Below are 22,287 nucleotides of genomic sequence, written 5' to 3' on the forward strand. Positions count from 1 at the left end.
AGCTCGCAGATCAACACAAAGTCAACAGTCGCATTTTCACTGGAATTTCTTGACCTGTAAGGTGGTCATTTCCTTGACTCTGATGATAAAACATGGGTAGCCCTTCACACCCATCCAATGAATAAACAATTAGCAGCATTCCATCTCACTATCAGTGAAACAATTCAGAAGCACTCCTTTCAGACAAAATAATCATGGCCTTTTGGGCCATAAAGGAATTCTCATTAAAGTTTTTCCTCGTTGGGAAACAATTAATGCTGCACATTACTGTGAAACCTTAAATAAACTATGGAGCGCAAAATAACACAAAAGAATGTTAATGTTAATTAAGGGAGTGTGCTTGTTGCACGACAATACATGTCCTCATGTAGCACACGCCACAAAGTAACTGTTGGGTTCATTTACACGGGATATTACGAACAAGCACACTCACAACCCTGATCTAGTACCTTCAGATTTTCATCTTTCTGAAGCTGTTTACAGGTGGAAAAAGTTTTCTACTAGCAGTGAGGTCATGGTAGCATCAAACAATGGACCACATAGGCTAGTTGTCTGTAGATTTCCTTAATGAGGTATCAGAAAACTCATAAAAAAGACAACAATGTTGAAAAATAGTGTTTGATGTACATTTGTGGATTTGTAAAAACATACACTGCTTTTTCGATTTTTAAAGAATTGAATAGTCCTAGTTGTTGGAGATGCCCGATAATACTCTGCAGCTGGTCATATTGCCACACTCTTAGAGGATGCTTACTTTAATATACTCTTGCACATTTGGTGAATTTAAAATTATGATAACGGCAGTAGCCTTTCAACCTCACTATTGACCCATTTCATAATGTTTCTGACATCTGTCACTCTTTCACTGGACCACTCCTTTAGCAATTCCTTTGCATCAATATCCATAATGTCGTAACAGGAGACTACACCAATATTTAATTAGGAATTTCACTTTTCCATCACAACAGAAAATTATCTTAATTTTTTGTATTTAAGCATCTGTCTAGCTTGTTTGTCAGTGGATGTTTCAGTATGTAATGCATCATACACAAGGAACTTCATTGATTTTAGGAACATAGTTATTCACTGACACTTGTTGAATATAGAAAGGTGACACTTAATTGACATTTCTTGTCATTTAATTTATACACCACATACTAGACAAAAATACATTTTAGCACTGATGTACCCAGTTACTAGTGACAATTCTAATGTTTGACATTGACTACTGTGAAAGGCTAGCTTGTAAAAACTCTCTTTGGTGGGCGGATGTTAACTACAACCAACTGGTGGATTTATGGCATTGAGAATCATGAACCATTCTGACCACATAAGCAGCTAGGGAAATAAGTGTTCACCCATACAAAACCCTGCTTGTCTGGGTAAGTCTTGTACAACTAGGGTGTGGCATGTTACCCACAAGATGCTCATTAATGACTATTTTGTCTCAACAGGTCCCCACTCCCTGCGGCACACAATGTTTCATCACCAAGCTGCACAGTTGCAGTTGTCATTGAAGCATGCACAGAGTTTACAGGGCTAAAGACAGTGACAGCATCCACTAGTTCCTAGGTCAGGAACCCTGGGACTGCAAAACCCTTCTTGAGCCTAGACATACCAAATTCTCTGAGGTGTTCATCATTTGGCAGAACCCAGGAGGCATGTGTGGCTTGTTGAATGCCATGGATATAGGGAGCATTACTCATTGCTAATCCAATCAATTTGAAGTATTAACTAAATACAACGATGCAACACATTACCAGTGAGACCCTCCCACCATCACTACACCTCACCTACAGATCAAGCAGGAATCCCACCAAACTGGTAATTTCTTGTTGAAATTATATTGAGGTGACAAAAATCATGGACTAGCAATATGCATACATGCAGATAGCAGTAGTACAGAGTATGCAAAGTATAAAAGTGCAGTGCATTGGTGGAGCTGTCATTTGTGCTCAGGTGATTCATCTGAAAAGATTCTCGATGTGATTATGGCCACACAACAGTAATTAACAGACTTTGACCACATAATGGTAGTTGGAGCTAGGCACATGGGACATTACATTTTGGAAATCATTAGGGAATTCAATATGCTGAGATCCACAGTGTCAATAGTCTGCCAAGAATACCAAATTTCAGGCATTACCTCTCACCACACACAGTACAGTGGTTGATGGCTTTCACTTAACGACTGAGAGCAGCAGTGTTTGCATAGAGTTGCATTGATAACAGACAAGCAACACTCAGTGAAATAAACACAGAAATCAAAGTGGGACATACGACAAACATATCCATTAGGAAAGTGCAGCGAAATTTGATATTAATGAGCTATGGCAGCAGATGACCGATACCCAGATGACTGGAAAACCATGGCCTGATCAGAAGAGTCCTGATTTCAGTTGTAAGAGTTGATGGTAGGGTTTGAGTGTGGCGCAGATCTCATGAAACCATGGACCCAAGTTGTCAACAAGGCACTGTGCAAGCTGGTGGTGGCTCCGTAAGGGTGTGGGCTGTGCTTATAACTGAACCAATCACTGACTCAAAATGGTTATATTCAGCTACTTGGAGACACTTTGCAGCCGCTTGTGGACTTCATGTTCCCAAACAATGGGCCACGTCACTGGGCCACAACTGATTGTAATTGGTTTGAAGAACATTCTGGACAGTTCGAGCAAACGATCTGGCCACCCAGATTGCCTGACATGTCTCCCATCAAACATTTATGGGAACATAATCGAGGGGTCTGTTTGTGCACAAAATCATGCACTGGCAAACTTTTGCAATTATGGATGGCTACAGAGGCAGCAGGCTCAATATTTTTGCAGTGGACTTCCAACGACTTGTTGAGTCCATGCCATATCACGATGTTGCACTCTGCCGGGCAAAAGGCAGTACGACACAATATTAAGATGTATCCGGTGACTTTTGTCTCCTGAGTGTATATGCAACTAAACCATTTTTAAGTAGTATTTCAGCGACTGCTGTCTCCATCATGAATCAGAAGTCATTCACCTCAAAATACAGTAATTATTTTTACCTCTCGCAATTTCCCCCATTCTATCATAATGCTATGTAGCCCATATAGGAGAGCCTTATACTATTCTTAACAAATCAAGGTATGCACTTATGAAGAGAAGAAGATATTATAAACTGCATTAACAACTAACCGCTACAAAATATTTGTGTCTACTCGTGCTAGAATTACCATATGATAATTAGCAGGAAATCTGCTACTTCGCGAAAAGTGACTATTTTCTCAGTTACTTTAAACAGCTGAAGCAGTCCTACTACTAGTTAAATGCCTACAAATATTGATGTCTTTCAATCCACAATTCCCTATATGGCACATGACTAGTGTTTGAATACAGTTAACATTGTTACATGTCATGCAGCTAACAAATCAGGGTACCAAAAGGATGGAAGGCTGGATAAATTTAAGACTGTTGGGTGCTAAATAGCCTGGTCATCAGCGCCCTTTCTCAACATCAAGGTACTAATGTATGAGTAATTACACTTGTTGAAACCAAAAGCGAATGCCATATATTTGCAGCCACAGGAACAAAAACTTCACATACAGTCTCCAGTATATCTATTCATACCATTGCCATACATTAATGGTATTTATTAAATAGTGGATGGCATTAAGATGGCCAATTGATTGTTGAATTAACAGGATAAAACGGCCACCCAAAGAGACATCAAAGACTGCATCTAATTAAACGGGCAGGAGTCCTGACACTTCTCACAATGTCAACAATTTTCTTGCTATTGTTTAATCATTGCCTAAAATTGAGGGTAAGTGCCTCAGTAAACTATAGGGTTTCCTCCAACCAGCATACAAAAAACACAATGTTAAAACATGGTGCACAGTGAGTGTGATGCATTCCAGTGGACCTTCAAGCCAAAAGGCATAAGCACGCATCATTGGCAGTGTCCTACACGAAGAACAGTGAGGATCACTTTGTCCCTCCTTGAAGTTCAAAAGAAAGTGCACCATGGTCAAATAGTTTGTTGGTCAGATTGCATCTTGTTGGCCACATCCAGCCACATCTTTTCCACTCAGCCAACATTCTCTGTCATCTATGTCACAACATCCTGCAGGGCGATGTTAAAGTGAATGCTGCTGTTTTATTGGCAGACTGCTTTTGTCCCTCTGTTAGATTACTCATTCATTCTTGACCGCCCATAGCTCTGCGCAGTACACCAAGAAGTGGCTTGGTAATCAGATTTTAATGATAAAATGTCGGAAGATAACAGAACACCCAACAGTGTTTCCTTGCTTTGATCTGTCGGTAAAAACCATCATGAACTCTAGATAAAATGCCATTGAAAATCCTTATTAAAACTACAGGCAGAGTGGTGGTGGCTTTGTAGTACATCACATCCAAGTTTAGAGTGGGGCTGTCAATCATCCAGGGAGGGTGTTTGCTCTATTCCATTTTAAGAACTGCTCAGAAATGCATAAACTTTCATCGTATGGATTCTTCGGCCCCAGTACCGACAACAAAATGTTTGGAGATGGAACCTACGTTGTATATATGTCGTACAGTGAGGAGTTCTCACTGAATGGCAAGAGGCAGCTCACCAGCTTGTAAATAAGCAAGGAATGGGACTAGTTTGGTCAGCTCCTGCAGCCAGTCTAATGCCTGCATGATGGACAGCATCCATTCTCTTTCAATAGAAAGGTGCAGCTAAGTCATACATTGTTCTCCTACTAATGCATTTTGAGATGTTTAGTGCTTTCAGATATCTACATTTCAGGTCACAAAATATGGCAGCCATGTTAACCTCTGATCAAAGATGAGGCCCATGAACTTCATTGAGGTCTTAAAATTTAAGATGGTTCCCCTCAGTCAGAGTTCTGGACAAGTAAAGGATTGAAGTGTATGAATAAAATGAACACAAACAGTTTTTTGGTAGAAAATACAAAACCAACTGTATCAGCCAAACTTCCAGCTCTTTGAGGTGAACTGTAATTGATGTGCAGTATGTAGTAATTCGAGAATCTCCATGTAAACTCTGGAACCACTCAACCTTCTGCCGCCTCAAACATGCAATGTTTTAAAGGTAAGTGTGAGAGAGAGAGAGCCTATATATTGTGCAACACATGCCTGTGTGTGCAGGATGGACGTTTATCATGAGAAGACAGGAGCTGCATCAGATGAGCGACGCTGACTAGTGCTTGCTGTTCACGCCATAGAACTTGTATGTGTCTAGAGACTCTTACTTAATCTTGGTGTTAGGCTTGCTAGAAGCAAGACCTGTTTTGGAATTTCTGATGGTTATTAAACCCACCACATTGCAATTATACTTAATAGTATCTGATGGTTAATGGCTTAATTGACTTGCAAGAGTTTGTATGCTTATAAGAAACTCATGGGAATGAAAATATACCAGAACTGAACCCAAAGTATTACGCGAGTACCAAATTATTTCAAGAGAGAGAGAGAGAGATTGTCTTTTTTAGTTCCTCTAACCAGCATTATTTCTTCACAGAACAAGTTGTGGAGATTGACACAGCTGCATAACCAGAGAAGAGGATCAGCTAAATGTTTCAAGTAAGTCAACTGTAGTAAGAGAAGTGTGAAGTTTGCAATCCAGTTTTGCACCGCTTCTCTTGTTGCCAAAACTGTTAGAACGTGGCGACCGTGACAGAACCAGGACTCGAAGAAAGAGGAATTTTGAAACGAAATCAAGATAAGAAGATATTTTGGGTTGCCATAGTAACCAATAGAAACAAGAGAGGGAAATTTTTTCGCATTGTTGGATTCTGCATAAACAGTAAAAAGCGGTGAAAATTAATAAATACCATACAAGAAAAGACGCAACGAAAATCTCAACAGTTTAGATTAAGAAATGTTATGATGAGATCTATTCAATGACTAAGATCCAGTGTGGAGAGTAAACAGCCAGCACACACATCGCAGGGGAGTGGACCCAGTAACTAGCAACCGACACTAATGACGCCAATAGCTGCTCAGTGGTGCTGACTACAAATCCGTTCACCGACACCGATGCTGAAACCAACTTTTGATGCTGCTGGCGCCCATGCTGTTCACCAGCACTGATTCCACACCTGCTCATCGACGCAGCCTAAAACTCTACGCCGGGTGAGCGAAGGATAATTCTTTGAGTGTGAAGTTACTATACTATACTACAAGGTGACTTTTTTTTTAATCATAACTCGATCTAAAAGTAAGAAAATATGGATAATACTCAAAAAACTGTCGAAACATCAGAACTAGCCATGGCCATGACATTGAGAAAAGAAATGCCGGACTGGACTGAGGTAGCAAATTTAATTAAAGCACTAAGTCTTAAATTAGATAACCAAAGAACAGAGTGAAATGCCCAAATTACTACTTTATGTCTCAAGTTAGACTCAGTGAATACTCAACTGAATGCTAAATTAGATGAACAGAAGGTGGATTCAGCTGCTATAAGGAAGGAACTAAGTGCTACTTCAAGTGAAAAACTAGAAGCACAGGGTGAGGTTTCAAATGCTAAGTTCAATGCCTTAAATGATAAAGTGGAGAGTTTGCAATTACATTTAAAGAATGAATTAAGTAATTCCCTGACTATCCATGTAAACTGACTGTTCACTAACCAATTTCAGGACTTAGCTAAAAAGTTAGAATTTGACATTGAAGACAAATGTAATAATAAAGAACTCGAGCTTAATGAAAAATTAAAATCTTGTGAAAATGTATGTAAAGTTAAATTTAATTCCGTAAGACAGGAAATGAATACTTTGAAAGAGAGTACAGATTGACCTAAGGAAGTAAGGTCAATTATTCAATATTCAATCGAAAATCTCAGGTGTTACTACACATGTTGTTAGTTCACGAGTAGATAATAGAGGATGAAGTTTTAAAGGAAAAATAGCCAACTTTGACATTATAAATGTAAGTAGCTTGGTGGAACCATTTGAACTAATTAAAGATGGAGAAGTTACCGAGAGTATAATCTCCGGAAACATTTCGACGGTTGCTTTCTTCAAACTTAAGGATAATAGCAATGTTATAGATGACTTGTCGGAAGAATTCAAATTTATCCAGGATACAGTAGAAAATAGAATAACTTCACCTAATGTGTTACCGAGTAAAGTGGTAATTGTTTTGTTGTGGGGAGACTTTCACACAAAATTTAACGAGATTTGCTGGTTTGCACTTTCTCAAGTGAGGTTAATGTCAGATCTATGGGATCTGGGCAGAGTCACATCTGTTCCCCAGGGACGTTAACATTCTGTGTTTATGGACGGAGTGACGACCATCGGATTCCGAGTTGTTTTCGGTGTTTCTTCTATACTATTTTTCTGCACCAAATTCCCTTCAAGTTTTAAACTATTCTGTAATCTATTCTTGAATTCTTAAACTATCCTATAATGTTAGTACCTAGGAAACTAAATATGACTAAAAGATTATAAACTTAAGAGAATCACAGATAAACAGTGATATCTAAACATGACATGCAACGAATAGTATACAGTATTAGTGGAAAACATAATATGATGATACTATTCAAACAGAATGATATCAAGATGACATGAACTGAACATAATCTTTTATGTGTGTATAAAAATATAGTATAAGCTTAATGTCTAAACAACTATTTTATCATAGTGTACAAATTTCTATTTAGTATAGAATATTTTGCACCTTTTATTAAATGTGATGTAGATGGGAGGGTTTGTATGGGTTTTGGAAGCAATGGGTATTATAGATTAAAGCATGATTTACACTAATAAATAAATCATGGCTAACACAGAACACACATCACACCTTTCGAATGACTCTCGCCAACAAGTGTAACTGATTGTTCACCATTTGCCATTCCATAGGTGTTGCTAAGATTTTCTTTGGGGACTTCAAAGGCAAAGCTGAGAATGTCGGTTCTGTAGGAGACATTTAACACCGTACCTCCTCCGGCTTCTCACTCAAGTACCGGCAAAGTAAGGATCCTGGGGAAGAGGGGGTGGGAAGGGTCTCCTGTCTTTGGGGCTATCTTCTTTCTCTTCTTCGGTCTTAGCAACGATTTCTACTTTTCCCTTTCTTACTTCTCATTTGAATACCTGTCTATCTTTCCCTTTTTACATATTCATGTACTTCTATCGCAGAAGTCCTTCTCATTTTCCACGGTTTACAATAACCTTAAACCTATTTTATATAAGCAGGCCGAAGAATCAGGCTACACAAACACACTTACGCATGCACACAAAAAATACAATTATGCAAACAATGATCTTACACATCAAAAGGGGAGAACCGTCAAGAGTTGTAGTGGGAAAGGAATGTGTACATCAGGAAAGAATGCACACACTGTCGTTTACTGTGACGGTTCTACATGGCACACGTGGTTATATAGGGACACTTTAGGGAAATATGCACACATTGTCATTCACTATGACAGCTCTACATTGCCTGGGTACGTGAAAGAAACTATAGAAGCGTCATTGTTCTTATACATATATATATAACAATTATGATTCTATATCACATACATACATAAGGATATAAAAAAAAACTATGATAATTCTACATCAGGGATACATAAGAAGGAAGTGTGAGTAATTAAGGAGAGCATAAGGCAAGGAGGAATTAATGAGCATATGCCAGGGAGGAACTAATTGTGATAATTATTCAGGAATGTCAGTCGAACATTTGTTCTGATGATTTGTAGGATAGTGGGACAAGTATACCATAAGTAAATGTATGATATATTAAATAGTGTATATAAATGTGGTGTCTACTGGAAGCTTAGAAGTGGAAGAGTAATGGAGGGCTCTAGGGGATAAGTGAAGTATTAGGAAGTGAATGTTAAGTGTGAAATAGATTTTGTAATTTTAGCAGAGAATATTTAATTATAGCGTACATAAAGATGTATACTCAGGTAATGAACCTAGAAACCTACTCATAAAGGATAAGGAGGGCGCATCCAGCATTTATTGGATGTAAAGGGCATATAGGCAGACCTAAGAAAGGCTGACCGATACTGTGCGGACAGGGGTGCCAAGAAGGGGATTGACCTGTACCATAGGCGAATAGGAATTTAAAGGGGTGTACCTACCGAAACGGAAGGAGGAGGGGCACTAATAGGGTCAACCCACATGTAAGGTATAGATGCTGATCCGAGGGGAAAAGGACAGTATCGTGACAAAAGTCACACATTTTATAAGAATTATTCCGGTAAGTTTGAACTCTATATTTCACTATCATTATTATGTTTTCTGAATGTCAATGGGAACACTTATTTTGCACACAGTTCCTCCAGACAACAGACTACTATAAGTAATGAGGCCATTACATACTAAAGAGGTAGTAAAGAGAATTAGAATAAAGGATGAAATATTCAAGGGTCCTTGACACCTGGAATTTACGATTGGAAAAAGAGCAGTAAGCAAAAATTTTGGTCATCTTGATTTTTAGATATTGAAAGAGCTAACTAACATGGATTGAAAGGTACACATTTTATAATTGTAGTAGAATGGAAAAAAGGAATGACCAAGCAATAAAAACAAGAGTATTTATGATTATCAACAGAAAAAGATATATTGTTGAAAAATGAAATGTTATCCTAGGTGATATTAATGTACATGGTAATTATGTATAAAATATCACATGTTAGGTTTAAAGAGGGGGATATGTAGTGATTCGAGAATCTCCATTTAAATTCTGAAACCACTCAACCTTCTGCCACCTCAAACACGCAATGTTTTAATGATAAGTGTGTGAGAAAGTGAGAGCCTATTAACTGCGCAACACATGTCTGTGTGTGCAGGATGGACATTTATCATGGGAAGACAGGAGCTGTGTCAGACGAGCGACGCCGAAAAGTGTTTGCCGCTCACGCCATAGAACCTGTATGGAGGGTGCAAGGAGAAACTACGCATTATTCCTTGGTGGTTGAATAATTGTAATTGTCACAGACAATTGAAACATGATGTGTCTAGAGACTCTTACTTAATCTTGGTGTTAGACTTGCTAGAAGCAAGACCTGTTTTGGAATTTCTGGTGGTTATTAAACCCAACACATTGTAATTACAGTTAATAGTATCTGATGGTTATCAGTGTAGTTGACTTGCTAGAGTTTGTACGCTTATATGAAACTCATGGGAATGAAAATATACCAGAACTGAACCCAAAGTAACCAAATTATTTCAAGAGAGAGAGTGTCTTTCTTAGTTCCTCTAACCAGTATTATTTTTTCAGCGAAGAAGTTGTGGAGATCAAAGCAGTCACATATCCAGAGAAGAGGATTGTCTAAACGTTTCAAGTAAGTCAACTATAGTAAGAGAAGTGTAAAGTTCGCAATCCTGTTTTGCACTGCTTCTCCTGTCACCGAAACCGTTAGAAGTACTCGTGTGATTGGAAGAAGAGCAGAACACTGCAAAGCCATCCACAAATAAGGAATATTTGACTTGACCCCTTATTGTGAGTTACTACTGATTGGTGTAATAAAAAAGGTGACAAAAACCGTTCTGTTGAGGGAACTGGTCAGAGCATGTAGCACTTACTCGAAATCGGATATGTTGTTCAGCAAGCAAAAACCGCAGCAACCTGGGGATGTGCAAAGGAAATACCAATTCACACAGTTGATGGACAATATTGTGTCTTCAGAAGGTATCATATTCTTTCTCCAGATCAAAGAAGATGCCAATAAACTGCTGTTTGTGTGGGAATGACACTTGTATTGCATTCTCTTATTGGTGGAGACTGTCAAGCATGAACTTGTATTTTCAAAATCCATAATGGAAATGACTGAACAATTCCTCAGTTTCGAGAACCCACACCAGTCATTGATTTATCATATGTCAAGGGTGTTTCCCATACAGCTAGTGAGTGCAACTCTCATGTAGCTATATGGAGAACTGCCCTTCCCTGGCTTGAGGAGTGGTGTCAGAATTGCCTCCCACCATGGACCCACATAGTAGCCTTCAGCTCATTTTTTGTTGAATAGGCAAGCGGCATAGAGGGACTTAGGAATTCTTTTGTCTCCATTCTTAGGTGCCGTAGCATGCCATAGAATCGAGTCCTGGAGCAGCATTGCATGCAGCACTTAGCACAAACAGTAGTTCACATCTGGAGAAAGGGCAGTTATGTGGCTCTGAGTTGTTAGACAAAAAGTCTAGTCTGCGTGATCACTGGTATAGATATGTTAAATGTTACAGAATTGAAGTTAGCCTCTTACTTCTGTAGAGAAAATATGGGCAAATGAGGAGTTGCCACATTTGTCAGAAACTGTTTAAATTTCAAGAATATTGATATTAATAAATTTTGCTCAGGGCAGCACTTAATAGCTTTTGTAACAGTAGAGGTAGTGGCGGTGGTAGTAGTAGTAGTAGTAGTAGTAGTAGTACATAATAAGTCCTTTATAATAGCAAGTATACACAGAGCACCTTCAGGAAAATTCAACTTCTTCATAAGAACTTCTGTTGCTCCATCTCACAGTAAAAAAACAATGAAATAATGGTTGCTGGTGATTTTAATGTGGATGTATTGATTAGTTCTGTCAGTGAATAATTACTGCAATCAGTAACACTGTGATTCAGTTTAATTCCTACTGTGACCTTTACAACTATGGTATGTAAATGCTCTGAGACTGCTGTTGGTAATATCTTTATAGACAAATCTAGGGAAAAAAGTAATATCACAAAACCAATAGTAAATGGGCTATCTGATCATGACATGCAGCAGCTTATGTCAAATGTTGAAATGTGTCAGGATATAATATCTATTACATCTAGATAAAGGAGACTAATAAATCAGTCAAAAACTGAGAATTTTGGGAGATTGCTCAAAGACATGAACTGTATACATATTTACAATAATTCTTACTCAAATAAAAAATAAAAAGCATTTGTTAATAAAGTTACTTCCTCATTTGAAAATTGTGCAGCAAAATGGCTGTCTTACGTAACTAACAGGAAACAAGGTGTGTCACTGTGAAATACATGTGGCGTAAGCAATCAGTCTTCATCTGATTGGGAATTAACTACATGAAGAGTTCCCCAAGATTCTCTCTTGGATCCACTGCACTTTCTTGTGTACATTAATGCCTCTGTCTGTTACATTGTCAGATTCTAAGTTTGTTCTGTTTGCAGATTATACAAACATTGCAATAAATAGCAAGTCAAGAACAGATTTAGAAATGGCTGATAATCAAATTTTCACTGACATTAATAAATAGTTCAAAGCTATTTCACTGTTGTTAAACTCTGAAAAGATCCACTATTCGCATTTCAGAACATGTAAGAGATTTCCTTGCATCTAACATATGGAGACCTGCAGATAGAAGATGCTGACAGTGTTAAATTTCTGGGTTTACAACCCAAAAATAATAAATTTAGTTGGGAACGGCATACCACAGAATTGCTGAAGACCTAAACAAGTCTGTATTCGCAATGTGAATGACGTCAGTTGTAGGAGATCTAAATATAAAAAATACTTGCATGCTTATCTCACTTTCATTTTATTATGTTATGTGGGATCTTATTCTGGGATAACTCATCAAACCAACTAAAGTTTTTACAGTGCAGATGTGTGTAATAAGACTCATTTGTGGTGTAAATTCAAGAACATCATGTAGAAACCTGTTCAAGGAACCGGGTATTCTAACCACTGCTCCTCAGTATATTTATTCCTTCATGAAATCTGTTACAAATAATGTGTGTCTATTTCCAACCAGTAGCACAATACACACAATATCAATACTAGGAATAAGCACATTCTACATAAAGACCTAAAAACACCTTCCTTGGTCCAAAAACAGGCCCAGTATTCAGGGACACACATTTTCAATAAATTGCCAGCAACCGTTAAAAACTTGGTTTCAGATAAATCACAGTTTAAACAAAGTTTGAAGGACTTTTTGATAGGTAACTCCTACTCTACCGATGGATATCTTCGCAGGGACTGATTGACCACTTTAAATAAAAATGTCTGTTAGAGTTCACGTTTGACAGCACTTTGTCACAACAGTCAAGACAGGCATTTTGTGTACGATAAATTTATTAAAATGCATAACTATGTTCCATTCTGACAGTGTATTTATCAATTCTGAAACATAGCAGTTCCAGTTTACTGTAATGAATTTACGTATCTTGACAGTCTCATGACAAATGATCAGGGAAGTATTATAATGAAATGAGCTATGTTTTTTTTACGTTATACTTTCTGACATGTTCCACACCCATGATAATTATCTAATTTTTGGGTCTCTGGAACAAAAACTGAATCTAAGCTAATCTAATCTGTTTCTCCATGTATTCCCTACGTTGGTGGAATACATTATTTATGGAACATGTGGAGGTCAAGACACATAAGTGTTTGTCTACACTATTTCCCTAAATGATGTCTCAAGGGCAACATTTTTCAAAATGGCACACACTGTGGCTCGACTTTTAATCCCCGGTTTCTTCTGAGTTGCTCATGTTGAATGGTTAAGGTATGTTAAAAATTCTCTCCACACATTCCATTTTCACTCCTTGATGAGACGTCTAGCATTAGCCCTCACTTGCTGAAAGGCTGAGAGATTGTCTCCACTGGGTCTATTTTGAAACTGATGTGACTCAGCAAGCCTGTGCCTAATTGATAACTGGCATTCCTCATTCCACTACAGGATGGCTTTTCTGCTAGTTTGACTAGAAGATGAAGGAATGGAGGAACCAGCAGCATGGTGCATCACATTCATTATATGCTCCACACATTTCTGGGTGCTGTTGTAGTGTTGGAATATGGCCAGTCAGCTGTACAGAGGCAAGTGCTCTCTGCTGAACATCCACTCAGTGGCAGCTGTTCTGACATTTTAGTCACAACTAGGTGAAGCCAGATGGGAAAGTGGACACTTTAGCACTTTCCTCATAATGGTATCTACAAAGGCAGGGAAACATGGGGAGAGATCTATAGTGGAGGATGACCCACTGGACATTAGTCCTCTGATACTAGCATCCTCTCAGTTACCTGATCTTTGTGGCATGCAGTAGCAGAGCCCCAGAGCACATGGTGAACACTGATGTCAGTCAGTAACTGGATTGGGCAGGAGTGTTGTTTCATGTGATCAGTAAGTGCTGTGTCGTCAAGCAGGTCCTGCAGTGGGATGTGCATGAAGCATACGATGAGATGACACATACACTGCTGCTGCGCCATTTGTAACTCATTGGTGAAGGTGATGGGCAAGTAGTGGCATGTTTCACTGATGAACACAGCTACACCATCTTTTACTTACTCACCACATAGATCATCCTTACCGTGTAGGATAAATCCTGGCAACATGATTATTCTTGGTCTTTAAGTATATCTCCTGAAGGAATAGACACACAGACTTTTCTTGTATTATCAGTTTCAATGCCTCTAGATGTGTCATACAACCATTCCCATTCCAGTGAAAGGTGAGATCCACTTTAACCATTGGGTTAACCCTCGCTAATTACTTTAGCCTTGGAGGGGAGTTCAAAATGTCAGGAGGAGGGGTAGATGGACTTTATGGAGCATCTGAAAATATTTCCAGGTCCATTGAATGTTCTTACCCAGCATATGTTAGAGGGTTTGATATTGTGCTCTTTAGGTCTGGTCTTTCCGCTCAATGATTTCCTTTTCTATGGTGAAGGAGGTAAATAAGTAGATGAAGATATCTTGGGACCAGACTTCATTTTTGAAGCAGAAGTCATCTTCTTCTCCTTTGTGTTCAACACTGGTGTGTCAGTGAACCGAATAACAGCAGCAATGCCTTGACAGGTACAACTACAAGCACAGATAGATGTACTAGTACATGCATTAGGTGTCCGCATTGAGGCATCAGATTTGGCAACTGGTTGCTTTACAAAGGCGGGAAATGTGATTGTTAATACTGGAGGTTGCATAGCTTTGAAAATTTTTTTTGCCTCCATGTACAGTAACCTCTTGATGACTGTAAACTCCTCAGTTTTCTGTTACTTTACATTGAGAGTACATTTCTTTGATAAGATTGGACGTCCGGCTGAGAAGTTAACACACGAGTGGATTGGGTGCATGGTTAGCCTGGACCATGAGTGTCTAAGCCACATCTTTCACAGGCTGGCTTCCCTTTGCACAATGGATAGTTTGGCCAAATCTCTGGCACTGAAAGCAGCTCATCAGATTGGGGACATATGGATGGACTCAAAGACAGCCTTTATGTTCTCAGATAACATGGGCAAATTAAAGCTGAATATCAAGACAGGTGTTTTTTTTCTAATTCACAACCTATCTGTTTTAAAACATTTCTCACCTCGATTATACCTTAGTTTTGCAATTCCACGTAAAGTTCATTGGGATTCAGATACATAAGGTCACTAAGTGACTCAATGCCTGTGCTATAATTGTGAGCATTTCAACAACTATAACATGTTCCCCAAGTTTTGAGCTTTACAGTAACTTAGGTACTTGACTGGACATCATTGTCTCTGTTAACAGGTGGCAACCAATACCTTTTAGTAGACTTAGGATCTACAGCAATTGCCTCTGCACCCTTTTGTGCAGAGACTGGGGATATTCTTTCAAATGTGTCCTCTTCCCTCTTAATAACAATGAACACATTATGATGCATTAGCATTGTTCCGTTGCTGCAATTCATCTGTAGCAGATGTGTCAAGTAGACTGTTCACCCAAGGTCCGTTTGTGGAGTGGGTACAAAAACTCGATAGTGACCCACCCCTTCTACTGGGTGTTTGATGATTGTTGTTATTGTGAGCCATTTTGGTCCCACAAGACACTAGGGAATCATTTGCCCATCCAGACATAGCTCTGCTTGGCTAAGTAAGCCTTTTACAATTGAGGTGTGACGTATTTCCCAGAGGTCACCCTCTAACAACTGTTCTGCCACAACAGCCATGCATCTCATTGGCACACAGCACAATTTAACAGCGAGGACTCTTTATAGAGGTTTGTATGATTGTAATGCACAGACAATTATGCCAATTCCCTGTGACACACAATGTTCCACTGCCGCACAACACAGTGGTCACTGAAGCATGCATTGAGGTTACAGTTACAAAGTACTGTCTCCAGCTCAGGCAACCTGGGATCACAAAACCTGTATCCAGTCACAAAAAATGAGCTCCCTGACATGCTTATCATTTGGCACAATTCAGAGGGGAGGGGGCAGGGGGGAGGAAGGAGGCAGCATGTGCGGATTATCAAATGGCACAGACATGGTACACGTACCCCAGGTACGGTGGGACCAACAGGAGTGGTAGACATAATAGTAACAAAAGTGAAAGCCAAGTGATCAGGATATGTAGCCAGGCAAATAGATTTTGTAAGGACCAAGAAAATAGTTTTGGAGGATAACAACAGAGAGGAAAGGCAAGACAACAATTCAAAGTAAAATGGGTCGATCAAATTTGAAAATGTGGAGGAGCAACATACAAGCATGTGGCTCAAGAACTTAATCAATAGGTATGACTGGAGGAGACTTATCTAGCAGAAGATAAAAATGGATTCTGTTGATGATTATCATTAAAGAGTACTTGTACTGGCAGAGTAAGAATTCCAAGATCCCTGAAGAGTCCTCTGCAAAATGGTGGTTATTATTTTACACAATGTTCCAGAAGAAAATTACACCAGACAAATGAAAATAAGTAAACTAAGCGTACACCATTGTATTCACATAAACACAATGTGAGAGAGATGTAATCAGATAAACACAATGTGAGAGACATTGAAGTGCAAAACATGCTAAAGTCAGATTCTTAATTAGTTTATTTGTCGGTTAACTCAAGTGTAACCTGTTATTCATTTGAACTCCCAGATAATGGAAAGCAAACTGTTTGCTGTGAACATGTAAGCCCCTTCAGGAATTCAATGCGGCATACCTGTATTTAAAGACCCAGTCTGTACTTATTGTAGTGAAACTCGATATTTTATGTTTCCCCAATATGAGAGTAGCTTAATGTCTGTGGGACAGTTTCTTGATGTGGCGGTATGCTTTTTGCTATGAAGGTAAGTACACAGTCATACATATGGGATGGTGTTAATGCCATAATATTTTAGTTTTTCAAATAGAGTTTCACAACCTTACAATCAAATGTGAATAATACATTAACAGGATAGCATTTGAAGATTTCTGATTTCTGACACATTAAAACTCTGTGCCAAAATGGGACATAACCAAGATCGCAGACCTTTGTAAAAAGTGTACAACACACACCCCACAGATAAACTCAGAATTTTTCACTTGTTTTCCTCCATGATACCACTTTAGTTGTTGAGCTCAGCCAGAAACCAAAGGTCAAAAAAACAAGAGAAGTGCACGCTCTGTGTTTTCAAAGTACTGTTCTCATGTACAGCGGAGTTAAAAAACTTGAATAATCATCTCAAAGCCTTCTCTGTGCATCTGTAATTGAGCATTGCCTCTTCAATATTGGTTGCCTGTGTTCTCTTTTTTAATATATTTTGCATTTGCAACTTTCTATTATCATAACGCAAACCAAAGCAAACATTAGTTAAACGGGAGTCCTTATACATAACGAATGAAAAATAACTGTTATTCATGAATGTGTAAGGAAAAATTTACGCATGTAAAATGGCCATTCAAACAACAAAATATCGCTAGAAAGTTCAAATAAACACTACAAGATGGGAAATGAGTCCCTTCTTCCTCATTTCCTAGCAGCATTAAAACTTCAATTATGTGTCAACCTACCTGGCCCACACATATTGCTCTGTTTAAAAAAAAAAACACCCTTTTAAAATGTGTACTCGTGATTCACTGATTCCAACCTACAAGTAAATAATATTTTATCAATTCTACAAATGTAAAAGGAAGAAAGAAAGATAATGGTTTAATATCCCATCAGTGACAAGATTATCAGAGAAAAAGCACAGACTCATACTGGGAAATCATGGGAAAGGAAGTGGGCTCTGTTTTTTGAAAGAACATGCCTTTGCCTTAAGCAAATCAGAGAAATCACAGAAAACCTAATATGGATGGCTGGATGGGGATCTGAACTGCCATCATGCCAAGTACAAGTACAGCATCTTACCACTGTCCTAACTCATTCAGTACAATTCTACAAAATACATAAAAAAACCATAAATGCACAGCAAGTTAATACAATGAATGAAGCACAGATTTTTCCCCCATTTCAAAGTAGCATCTTCCCTGTTAATTGTACCTTGTTAAATTTAGTCTGCAAGAGCACAAGTGGTTTATAAACATTTAATGATAATTGACAATGAATTTGGATAAGGTAAATACGCACATTTCTGAACGTTTTACTTCAGTGATAGGATGTATGAAACATGGTGATTGAGTAACAGTGCAGAGTCACAATGACCAGAAGAAAATAATGGAAAAATGTCAATAACAATAACAGATATCACAAAAGCCAAAAGAACATTAGAAATCTTGGGTCATCATGCATAGAGTATGCATTAATACTGTAATAACTTTGTGAGTATATTTCAAAATGACAGTATCACAAGGAAAGAAATTATTACACAACTATAGCACAATTTAGATGGACATTTAACTGTTCAAACAGTTAATGTGTACCATACTTTTTACAGATAGCCACAGTACATAAGAATATTTATCTTAACTGTGTTATACAAAAAATTGTATGAAGTTGTCACAGCAGACCAAATGTCCTTCTTATCATTGACAAATGCAGAAGGAACAATAGCACAGTGATCAGTGAGGCCGTAACATGACAACATATATTGCATATGGTTCCTTGGACACAAAAGTACCACCAAAATGCTGAAAATGTCATTCCACCATTTCACTCTTCCATCACACTTCCACAATGTAATTACTGTATTTTAGGTCTACAACAAATCAAAAGTTGTGTAACCAAACAATAACTGTGTGAGGTCCACGGGTATCATACGTCCTGTTAAGTGGCAAAATCCCACGAAATGTTGACATGAAGCAAGGCAAAGAATAAACAGTAACCAAATTTAAAATTCAGCATAATATGGTGATAGCGACAATCCCAAGGTTTATAGGATAAAGACGTGTAAGAGGAATGGTTGTTACATTCAAAATTTTAATGCTTTACATGAATGTTCTTGTATGGCAGTATATCTGCTCCTTGACAGCAGTCGCAGCTCATGAACAAATAAAAACTCCATTCTGAATTTCTTTGCTCTTTTTTGTGCTGTCGCACATCCAATGAATTGGTTCTTATCAATAAAGTGAAAATATTTTAGATCATTCCAAAACAACATGTATCCTTTTATTGTACTGCTTCGTCAAACATAAAGCGAAGTTACAAAAACGCACAATACCTGTGGCAGTTGCCACTTGAGGCAAAAAAAAAAATTTCACTACTTTTAAAATCATGATTTTCAAATAAGTAACGCTGAATAACGAAACATTTTTCCGGGCTTTCATGTCTATTAAGTTCTGAAAAAAGGCGGAGCACTCACTCCGCCTCTTTCTCCCAAGCAAAAAACAAGTGCTTCATAGCGTATTTTGTTCGAGAATGAATATACTGACCGTAGCTAAATTTGCTTTGTCGAGCATTTCACCATATTCCATTGTCTGCATAATATGTGGGATATTGCTTGTACCTCGGTTGCTTGTCATCACTATATTTTAGTTTCAATGCCGCCGTCTCCTGATGCCCACAGACTAACAACAACACTTTTATCTCATGTGATTATGCGCTACAGCATAGGAGATGCTAGGATGCATACCCATATTAACTGATAATGTTTCGCTCAGAAAACGTGTTTTTTACTATCGCAATTCCACCCAAAATTGTTAACAAGAAAAAAACGAGTTAATTATAAACGCAATTAAACTATCTTGTTGTGTGTAGCACTACATTTTTGCGTTCCATTTTCATAATCAAATGACTGCTTTTAACAAGTTGATCCCAAGCGCATAGATAACTTTGGAGTGAACATGCAGATGCGAAGACCCCATCCACATCCACAGAGTATTTCTACGCTATGGCAGAAGCACGGCCTCCTACAAATCAAGTTTTTTGTCAAAATATATTTGGCTCGCTGGTCACGTGACGACAGTTCGGTGTTCAAACAAATAGAAGCAAAGGCATTTGCCATGTTCGAGAAAGACGTCACAATTCAGATGTAAGTGTATTTTTTATTTAAAAAAAATAACGAGAAAAGAAGGGATTATCATTGTACTGCACTTTAACGTATGTATAATCCCGGAAATATAAATAATGGATGTAGGAGTACAGGCTGTAGACGCATGGCTGACGAGATATGGAAGGTTGGGTCTGGGCGTGAGTCGTCCACGGATAGCCAAATGATCAGGCGACCGCCCGCACTAAGCGGGAAATCTGGGTTCGAGTCCCGGCCCTGCACAAATTTTCATTGTCGTTGTTCCATTCTACAACTAACGATTGTTCATATTCACAGTTGCGAATATATTTCGTAACGGCTGTAGTCGTCGCAGTGCCTGTTCGCATCGTAATTCAGAATAACACAGGCACGGCAAAATCGTAGGATCTCTTGTTGGGTCCTTGTCTGATGGCCGCGACAAGCGACCGCCCGACCGTGTCAGACCGTTTACATCGCTCTCATACGATAACGCTCGTCAGTTGTGCTTTGGGAATCACCGCGAGAAAGTCACGCGTATGTGCAACACCGTGGCCGCTACTACTATTAAACCACAAGTCATTATACTTCTGACAAATAGCATTGCAACAAGGATGCCAGAAATCATGCGCTAAAAATCCTTGCAGAGAAACTGAAGACAACTGCACCTATCTGAAACACAGACGAAGGAGACATGCGGCGTTATATGAGGAAAAGATGTGCTACAGGTAATTTAACAAATAAAGAAGTTTAATCGAGAGGGCTGGCAAAAAATAACAACTGTGATATACGGGCGGGCTGTTGGCCGATCTGAGTGCTCGACAAAGCCCTTTTATTTGTGTAAAAACATAGTGGAAGCGTGATTGCGGGATTCAAGGGATTAGATTAGATTGATTTTTCGTTCCATAGATCAAACATTGAGATGATTCTCGTGGGTGTGGACACACGTCAAACATCAAAAACATAAAACATTTGCGTATATAATACTTACTACCCTGGTAATCTGTCAGGAGATTATCAAAATAGGTGGCTACATTACAGTAAACTGGAACTGCTAATATTTACAGAGTTAATATGCCGACAGAATGAAACATTGTCATGCAATTTTAATAAATATATCATATACAAAATACCTAATCTTGCTGTTGTGACCAAGTGCTGTCAAAACTGAAATCTAACAGACATTTTTACTTAAGCTGTTGTAACAGTCCCTGTTAAGATGTTCGTCTATAGAGAAGAAGGAGTTGCTGTAGTGTTGGCTGACGAGCCAACACCGTGTTACTACAGGAGGCCGAAATGCACGCGTTTAAGCTCACTCAGGCTGGTGTGAGGTCTGGAACAGGTAATGTAATTACACTATCAAGAAAAGTACGTAGCTTCTGGAATACTTAACTTTAATCCATAATTGGTGAACATCGGTCTGATAGTACATGCATCATAAGATCAATAGCCAAGGATTATGGCGCCTTGCTAGGTCGTAGCAAATGACGTAGCTGAAGGCTATGCTAACTATCGTCTCGGCAAATGAGAGCGCAATTTGTCAGTGAACCATCGCTAGCAAAGTCAGCTGTACAACTGGGACGAGTGCTAGGAAGTCACTGTAGACCTGCCGTGTGGCGGCGCTCGGTCTGCAATCACTGACAGTGGCGACACGCGGGTCCGACGTATACTAGCGGACCGCGGCCGATTTAAAGGCTACCACCTAGCAAGTGTGGTGTCTGGCGGTGACACCACAGTTGCCTATCAAAAGGTCTTTCAAATTCTGTTTAAACTATGCTTTATCTGAAACCAAGTTTGTAATGGTGGCTGGCAATTTGTTTAAAATGTGTGTTCTTGAATATAGGACCCCTTTTTGGACCAAGGTACGTGATTTTAGGTCTTTGTGTAGATTGTTCTTATTCCTAGTATTGATACGATGTATTGAGCTATTGGTTGGAAACAGAGATATATTACTTGCAACAAATTTCACTAAGGAATAAATATACTGAGAGGCAACGGTTAGAAGAAAAAGTTTCTTGAACAGGTTTCTACATGATGTTCTTGAATTTACACCAAAAATGATTCTTATAACAAGCTTTTGCTCGCTAAAAACTTTTCTCGGTGTGATGAGTTGCCCCAGAATGTGATCCCATGTGACATAATAGAATGAAAGTAAGCAATGTATGCTAGTTTTTTATATTTTTATCTCCTACAACGGACATCATTCACATTGCGAATACAGACTTGTTTAGGCGTTTAAGCAATTCTGTGGTATGCC

General features: G+C 38.7%; 1 protein-coding gene across 1 annotated transcript in view; it reads right to left on the reverse strand.

Annotated features, from left to right (window-relative positions):
- The window catches only part of LOC124605679 (putative aldehyde dehydrogenase DhaS), a 206,889-nt gene extending 187,074 nt beyond the window's left edge, over positions 1-19,815 (reverse strand). Inside the window, exon 1 of the mRNA XM_047137530.1 lies at positions 19,459-19,815. Within this exon, the coding sequence (XP_046993486.1) occupies positions 19,459-19,548 (90 nt within the window). The 5' untranslated portion in view covers positions 19,549-19,815. The remainder of the gene's footprint in view (positions 1-19,458) is intronic.
- Positions 19,816-22,287: the final 2,472 nt, after the last annotated feature.

This window comes from Schistocerca americana, chromosome 3 (assembly GCF_021461395.2).
Source record: "Schistocerca americana isolate TAMUIC-IGC-003095 chromosome 3, iqSchAmer2.1, whole genome shotgun sequence".
Classification (NCBI taxonomy): Eukaryota; Metazoa; Arthropoda; class Insecta; order Orthoptera; family Acrididae; genus Schistocerca; species Schistocerca americana.